Source organism: Physeter macrocephalus, chromosome 7 (assembly GCF_002837175.3).
Source record: "Physeter macrocephalus isolate SW-GA chromosome 7, ASM283717v5, whole genome shotgun sequence".
In the NCBI taxonomy this organism is placed as follows: domain Eukaryota; kingdom Metazoa; phylum Chordata; class Mammalia; order Artiodactyla; family Physeteridae; genus Physeter; species Physeter macrocephalus.
This window is the reverse complement of record NC_041220.1, coordinates 1,480,746-1,489,143: the sequence shown is the minus strand read 5'-3', so window position 1 is coordinate 1,489,143 and position 8,398 is coordinate 1,480,746. Positions and strand designations below refer to the sequence as shown.

Sequence of the window (8,398 nt, the reverse complement as noted above, 5' to 3'; positions counted from 1 at the left end):
TGAGCCCGCGCGTCCGGAGCCTGTGCTCCGCAACGGGAGAGGCCGCAGCGGTGGGAGGCCCGCGTACAACAAAAAAAATAAATAAATAGAAAATAAAATAAAAAGCTAAACAGTGTCCAAGGACTTAATCTAAAACATAGCTTCTAATTTAAAGTTTATTTTGTATTTATTAATATATACTAAATTTCTAAAATTTTGGAACTCAAATTTATCAGGTAGTTTGTCAACCTGGTACTGCTGCTTCAGTTACACACCAAAAAACAATGAACAATAGCACAAATTTATCATTTTCGAGCTTCTCAAAACAATTAAAGGTTAAAAAAATAATAAAGAGCCAGGGAGAGAGCATCATACGATTCAAGCTCCACATCAACCTAGAATACGAAGGGTCCTAAGTCCTTTCTACATTTAGAAACAGTTTTCCTCTTATTTCCAATCTTTAGGAAGAAATGTTACAAGAATAAAAAGGGAAGTTTCTGCTCCTGTTTACTACACGTGCACAACACATCAACTGCATATATCCATTCAACACCACTGCTCTTCAGCTCTATTCAAAAAAAAATTTGAAGACATCAGAACATCACTGGGCAAAATTTCACCATATTGAGGAGTATATGGAAGCCTATACGTAACTTCCGGGTTTTGTGATCTCAAATATTCCTCTTAATCAAGATGTTTTATGCTTAATCAGCTTACACAAGATGGGCAAACTGGACCATCGCTGAGAAACAAATAATTTGCATATGCTTTCTCAGCCCATTATTATAACTGAGATTCCCAACCTGGATATTCAAAGAAATTTAATACAATGGATCCAACAATAGCCAGAGAAAACCTTAGTCTTCAGAAGTTCAGTGACCACGAAATCAAAATTCTTAGTAAAATGCTCAAACAAAAAATATACAAATGTAATTCTCCAAAGTACATCTACTTTTTAATAAGCTGGATTTGGGCAGCATCACCAGGGCTACTGTTAATAAAACTTTATTCAGTCTCATAATTGCAAGAAAGTAAGTAATATAATCAAAATTTGAAAACTGCGGTAGAAAACTTCAGAGATAAAACTTTAATTTCTCGACATACCTAAAACACTGCGATACGGGCTCACCACGTGTATGTTGGGCCTTCCACTTGGAGGTTTCCATATGCACCAAAGAGAACCTTCATTGTTTCACTCTTTATCTATCAGATGTAACGTTAAAAATCTGTCCTAACCAGAGACAGCCTAAGCATATACAGTCAGTTTACATATCAGGCAACAGCACAGTTCTGGGGAGAAATAGGATGCCCTCTAAAAGACTCTTGTAAGGTACACGGCAGCCGTAAGGCTTGCAGTTTCCATATTCAGAGCTGTGATTCATGACATTTGACAGGATATGGGGGTGGGTGGGGGGGAAGCAGGGCTGGGGCGAGGGAGCCAGGAGCCCCATCAGCTTCCACAGAGAGCAGAACCCAAATGACCACAGATGGCTTGACTCCACACCTAGGATCAGCGTGCCTTCAAGACAAATACAAGCGTTCACATCAATATGCCACGATTTATCAAACAAAACGGTAAAATGAAGGATATCCAAAATATGACAAGGTATCCTCATACTCGGGAAGAGTAAGGCCTGACCGTGTCCAGTTCCCAAAAATGCTACTCCCCTGGTTGCAGCTCAAACACTCTTATCTGTGAAGATGAGTCACACCCAGTAGGGCGGATGGGGCCATCCTGTCACACCCAGAAGCCTGGCCCTGACGTCAGGCTGTGTAGATTGTAAGAAGCAGGACTATTAACGCTGAAAACTAGGAGGTATTTCTTAACAGGGAGCTTTACGTACTACGGGACTTTATGTGGGTCACCATACCGTCCCCAGACCTTCCGTCTCACATATTCATACAGACGTCCATTCCGAAATACCAACTCTAATATCCTTTCTTTACAAAATTTACTTCCCAGAAGGTACCTTAAAAATTCTTATGGAACATCTATGAAACTATAATAGTCAATATTTAAGTAATGATGATGCTGGAATAATGTTACCTGAGATCAATATAGCACTTAGGAAATCTTAATGTAAAAATAACCAGTATACCAGCAAATTAATTCTTACTCCACATTACTACATATGTTGTAACATTATTACTTAAAAGCACATATTCTGTGAAGGTTATTGATTTATATACTGTTCAATTGTTCTAACTATTGGATATTATTTACTGTTATTCACCAGTAATAGTTAACACTTTATTTTTTTTTTAAAATGGAGTCCCCAAATCATAAAATTTTGTTGCTGTTTTTTTTCTGGGTGGGGAGGGAGTGGGAATTGGATTTAGATTTTGTTTTTACAGGTAACTTCAAATTTAATGACATATTTTTTGAGAAATATACTCATTTCCTAAGATAAAACTTTTACCCCCAAAAAAACCCACTGAAATGGAAAATGGATCTACCATGTAATTCTTCTCCTGCCGTGCATTAATGTGAATTAAATAGACCTTAAAATCATAGTCTAGCGATCTGATTTTTTTAATGAATATTCAATCTCAGTAGTATTTTTTTTTAAGTCAACTTTTTGAACTGGTATTTGCTCAAAGCAGGGAATCTCAGTAACCGACGAAAGTTGCACACTCAGGGTAAGAAAAAAACAGTAACTTTTTTCTACTTTTATAAAAGATGTATGAAAATTACAGAAGCCCAGGGCACGAACAAAACTTTATAAAACTTTACCTTTATCATACTGAGAATTAGCTTTCCCTCTGTAAAGCCCTCTTCACTCTGTCACTTTCTACCTATGAAACAAATGGGTGCAATTCTGATAGGGAAAGTTCTGTTGACATGTGTTTCAATAAACCACTTTGATAAAAAATGCAATATTTCTCCGTATAAGAATAGAAGACATGAAGAACATACGATGGGCATAGGTACTGCTTCTTTTTCCCCTTCCCTTTCTTTGAAGTCAACTCTTTAGAACAGGCTTCTTCAACACACAAGGAAATTAAAATAAAAAAGGCCACCGCCAATACAAACTTCATCTTGAAAAGTTAAATTTCAGGAGATCGATCTACAAGAAAGAACAAGAAAATGTTTACATTTATGAGGCAAACGGTAACTACACGACTCTTTTAAGGAGTACAACCATTACTACCCAATGGACAAGGGTGTCTTGTACATCAAGTTCTCACTGCTCGTGGCAAACATCTGTCTTGCATACAAGTGCAAACTTTAAGATTTTATCATATTTTAAGCTTATTAAATATATTCAGTATAATTTTCTATTCTTTCTCTTCTGAAGAAAAAACTGTGAGTTCCATCTTTGAAGTCCACTTTTAGACTTTTAAAATCATACCATGTGTGTTTTCATGTATAATCATGTACAGTGTCTGTAATTTGTTTTACTTCCATAAATGCTATATGGCTCTAAAAAAAATTCTCATTGCTCAAACCTACGTGGTTATACTTTACTATACATTTTGTGACGGTTTCATAGTAAAAGTTAGTTTAAATAATGGTTCATAGAAAATAAGACCCCTATGAGGAATACAAGGTAAGTATGCAAAAATTTCTACTGTATAGTTTCATAAAATTGTAAATTGATATTGAATTGCACAGTATATCAATATACGCTTAGAAAGATACATGGAAAGATGTTTACACGGTTTTAAGATGGTTACGTCGTACTAGGTCATTTAAATCAATGTTTTGTTTTTTAAGTTTCCTCTGTTCTTTGACTTTCGCATGTATATTTTTTCAAAAACAATAAAACTATTCTCGAAGAAAAGATAATTCTAAGTATTAAAGGACTGATAGAGAAAAAATTATTATCAAAGAGTTTCACTAAATTCATTGTTTTTATTTATGTACATTAAATTCGCAAGTTATCTTTTACCCAAAAAAGGTGCTCATTGATTTAAGTTAGCTTTTGGCTTTCCTACTCACATGATACTGACATTTATCATTCAAATGATGATTTCTGACTCCAGAAATTCTAGGCAACATTGTATGAAATAAAATAGCAAATACAGTCAGCCTCCTCCAAATACTCTTCTTAGCTGTATATTAACATTTTCCAAGCTCCAGGAGAACTACATTCTTGCCTGTCTGATGCATTCAAACAAACCTTTAAGCATCTCCTAAACCCTGCAGTATTTAGACCTCTTCCGCATCCTTAATCCCCAAACCATAAACAGTGTCTCCTTCACTGTTTCCTGCAGAGGAAGAGACCGGTCTACTCCTCAGCACTCACGGAAGTCCCAGCTCCCCCTCATAATCTGGCTTCTCCTGTGTCACGTTTTTCATCTCTCCTCCTCCCAGGAAGTCTGATCTCCCATTTCTCCTTCGCAGCCCTAAGCAAGCAGGAGGGGACGCCTCCCTGGTCCTCTCTCCCGAAGACGACGGAGGGGCCCGCCGGGCCCACAGCTGCCCGCGGTCACCTCGCGGCACTGGGCTCCCTGCCCCGCAGCCCCGCCAGCGGCGGCATCCGGCCCCGACCCCTGCGCCCGCCTTCCCACCCGGCGCCAGGGAGCCCAAGGCCGTCCCGGAGGTCTGAAGGGCGGAGACAGAGATGCCACCCCGTCCCGCGGCGCCCGCCCACACCTCCCGAAGGGGGCAGCGGCTGACGGGCCCCGCAGAGCAAACGCCGCCGACGGCAGCGCCGCGGCCAAGCTCGCCCCGGCCCCCGCCTCCCGCCGCCGCACCCCCGCGCCCCCGCCCGGCCTCGCCGCAGCGCGGCTCTTCCCGGACCCCCGCGCCGCCCTCGCCCCGGAGCCGACCTACCCTGGCGCCCCGCCCGCAGCCCCCGAGGACGCGCGCTCGGGCCGGACGCGCCGGTGCGGGGGGAGCCGCTGCGTCCTGTCCCCGCGTCCCCGGCCCCGCGTCCCCGCGATGGGCTGACGCGCCTGCTCCGGCCGCCGAGCCTGCGCCGTGTGCTCCGCGCCTGTGCGGTCTGGGCGCTGCGCGGCCGCGGAACGGCGGGGACGGCGTTGGGCACGGAGTTGATGGGGACGGAGTTGATGGGGACGGAGGAGTTGATGGGGACGGAGTTGGGGCCGGGGCCGGGGAGGGCAGGGGGGTCCCGGCCGCGCGAGCGCCCCCTCCCCGCGTCTAGCGGGAGAATGTGGTCCCCGCCAGGGGCTGGAGACGATGCGGGCGGGGGTCGTGAGGTCAGGGTTGGATCAGAAGGAAAACCCTTTCAAGGAGCTGGAATCGTTTAGGGTCTATTTTTGACCATTAGTTTGAAAAAACAAAAAAACCAACCAAACGAACAACAACAACAACAAAAATAGACTAACAAATGACCTTCTTGGACCAAAGCGGATAACATACATTTTCTGTGACTTCATCGTTTGCCTAGTCTCCCGGCATCTAACTTCATCTCAGAGTCTTATTTCCAATTTCTCAAAGCCTGACCTTTTAAGCGCACTTAAATTGAGCGTTAAAACCGTATAAACATGGACACAAGTTGTTTTCATACCTTGGCTATTGTAAATAATGCTGCCATGAACGTTGGGGTGCATGTATCTTTTTGAATTTTCTTCAGATTAATACTTAAAAGTGGAATTTCTGAGTCATATGGTAGTTCTATTTTTAAGTTTTTGAGGAACCTCCATACTGTTTTCCATAGTGGCTGCACTAATTTGCATTCCCACCCAGTGTAGGAGGGTTCCCTTTTCTACACATTCTTGCCAACACTTGTTACTTCTTGTCTTTTTTGAAGATAGCCGTTCTGACAGGTGAGGTGATAGGTAATTGTGATTTTGATTTTCATTTCCCTGATGATAAGTGATGTTGAGCAGCTTTTCATGTGTCTGATGGCCGTCTGTATGTCTTCTTTGGAAAAATGCCTATTCAGGTCTTCTGCCCATTTTTTGATTGGGTTGTTTGTTTGTTTGTTTTCATATTGAGTTGTATGAGTTCTTTATATATTTTGGATATTTACCCCTTATTGGACACATCATTTGCAAATATCTTCTTCCATTCGGTAGGTTCCCTTTTCGTTTTGTTGATGGTTTCCTTTGCTGTGCAAAAGCTTTTTAGTTTGTGTCCCATTTGTTTATTTTTGCTTTTGTTGCTTTTGCTAGAGGAGTCAGATCCAAAAAACATTGTCAAGACCAATGTCAAAGAGCATAGTGCCTAAGTTTTCTTCTCAGAGGTCTATGGTTTCAGGGCTTACATTTTAAGTCTTTACTCCATTTTCAGTTTATTTTTGTATCTGGTGTGGGAAAATGTTCTAGTTTCATTCTTTTACGCGTAGCTGTCCAGTTTTCCCAGCACCACTTATCAAAGAGGCTGTCTTTTCCCCATTGTGTATTCTTGCCTCCTTTGTCATATTAATTGATCATGTACATGTGGGTTTATTTCTAGGCTCTCTATTTTATTCCATTGATCTATGTGTCTGTTTTTGTGCTAGTACCATACTGTTTTGATTACTATAACTGTGTAATATCATTTCAAATATGGGAGAGTGTGGTACCTCCAGCCTTGTCTTTTATTCTCAAGATTGCTTTGGCTATTTGGGATCTTTTGTGATTCCATACAAATTTTAGGATTTTAGAGTTCTGTGAAAAATGCCATGGGTACTTTGATAGGGGTGGCATTGATTCTGTAGATTTCTTTGGGTAGAAAATATATTTTAACAATATTAATTCTTCTAATATATGAATACTGGGTATCTTTTTATTTATTAGTATTGTCTTCAATTACTTTTATCGGTGTCTTACAGTTTTCAGAGTACACATCTTCCACTTTATTGGTTAAAGAAAGCATTCCTAGGTATTTTATTCTTTTTGATGGATTGTAAAGGGGATTGTTTTCTCAATTTCTCTTTCTGATATTTCATTATTACTGTATAGAAATGGAACAGATTTCTGTATACTGATTTTGTACCCTGCAAATTTCTGAATTCATTAATTAGTTCCAATAGTTTTGTGGTGGGGTCTTTTGGGTTTTCTGTATATGGTACCATGTCATCTGCAAATAGTGACAGTTTTACTTCTTCCTTTACAACTTGGATGCCTTTCATTTCTTCTTCTTGTCTGACTGCTGCACTAGGATGTTCAATACTTTGTTAAATAGAAGTGGCAAGAGTGGGCATTCTCGTCTTGTTCCTGATCTTAGAGGAAAAGCTTTGATCTTTTTATCATTGAGTATGAGGTTAGCTGTGGGTTTGTCATAAATGGCCTTTATTATGTTTAGATATGTTTCCTCTGTACCAACTTTGTTGAGAGTTTTTATCACAAATGGATTTTTAATTTTGTCAAATGCTTTTTCACATCAATTGAGATGATCATGTGTTTTTTATTCTTTGTTTTGTTAATGTGGTGTATCATATTGAATGATTTGTGGATATTGAACTATCCTTGAATCCCTGGAATAAATCCCACTTTATCATGATGTATGATCCTTTTGATGTATGGTTGAATTTGGTTTGATAATATTTTGTTGAAGATTTCTGCATCTATGTTCATCAGGGACATTGGTCTGTAGTTTTCTTTTTTTGTAGTATCTTTTCCTCGTTTTGGTTTCGGTATAATGTTGGCCTCTAAGAATATGTTAGGAAGTGTTCCTTCCTCTTCACTTTTTTGGAATAGTTTGAGATGGATAGGTTTTAACTCTTCTTTCAACACTTGGCAGAATTCCCCTGTGAAGCTATCTTTTTTTTTGTTTGTTTGGAGTTTTTTGATAACTGATTTTATTTCACTACTAGTAACTGGTCTGATCAGATTTTCTCTTTCTTCCTGATTCAGCCTTGAAACATTGTATGTTTTTAAGAATTCCCATTTCTTCTAGGTTGTTCAATTTATTGGCATAGAACTGTTCATAGTATTCCCCTATGATTGTTTGTATTTCTGTGATATCAGTTGTAACCTCTCTTTCATTTCTAATTTAATTTACTGGGCCGTCTTCGTTTCTTGATAAATCTGGCTAAAGGTTTATTAATTTTGTTTATCTTTTCAAAAAAGCAGGTCTTAGTTTCATCGTTCTTTTCTATTGGTTTTTATTTTTGGTCTCTATTTCATGTATTTCCGCTGTGACTGCAAGTTATTTTAATACATTTATTGTCTATGAAAAACCAGAGGCTCAGAAAAGGAATTTATTTCTCCAGGATAATAGAGTTGAAGGGCAAGAGATAGGAGTACTTCACCTTTAGTGTCATATTAGAACATTAAAACTCCAGTTTTAGTTGCACATGAGTTAAAGCAGCTTATTTTTTAGACATAGACTTGGCTTGTACAGAATTCTGGCTACAGTTTAGGAAGTTGAAGTAAAAGAGGCTGTTCTAGTAGTAGATCCAGAATTTTACTTCCAATGTCAGGTTGGTCCTAATGATTAATGAATATGTGAATCGTTTTTCACTTAATTTTTCTTTCTGTTCCATATAATAGCAATAATAATAATTATCATTTTCATTGATTG

At 39.6% G+C, this 8,398-nt stretch overlaps 1 protein-coding gene across 3 annotated transcripts in view; it reads right to left on the bottom strand.

Annotated features, from left to right (window-relative positions):
* GLRB (glycine receptor beta) overlaps window positions 1–4,812 on the bottom strand; it is an 85,774-nt gene extending 80,962 nt beyond the window's left edge. For 2 of the 3 annotated variants that reach the window (XM_024126672.2, XM_028491556.2), the window contains exons 1-2: window positions 4,760–4,812; window positions 2,897–3,047 (exon numbers count right to left, since the gene is read on the bottom strand). In XM_024126672.2, the coding sequence (XP_023982440.1) occupies window positions 2,897–3,018 (122 nt within the window). In that variant the 5' untranslated portion in view covers window positions 3,019–3,047; window positions 4,760–4,812. Of the gene's footprint in view, window positions 1–2,713; window positions 2,776–2,896; window positions 3,048–4,759 lie in introns of those variants that run through there. The other variant, XM_024126673.3, reaches the window with a different exon arrangement.
* Window positions 4,813–8,398: the final 3,586 nt, after the last annotated feature.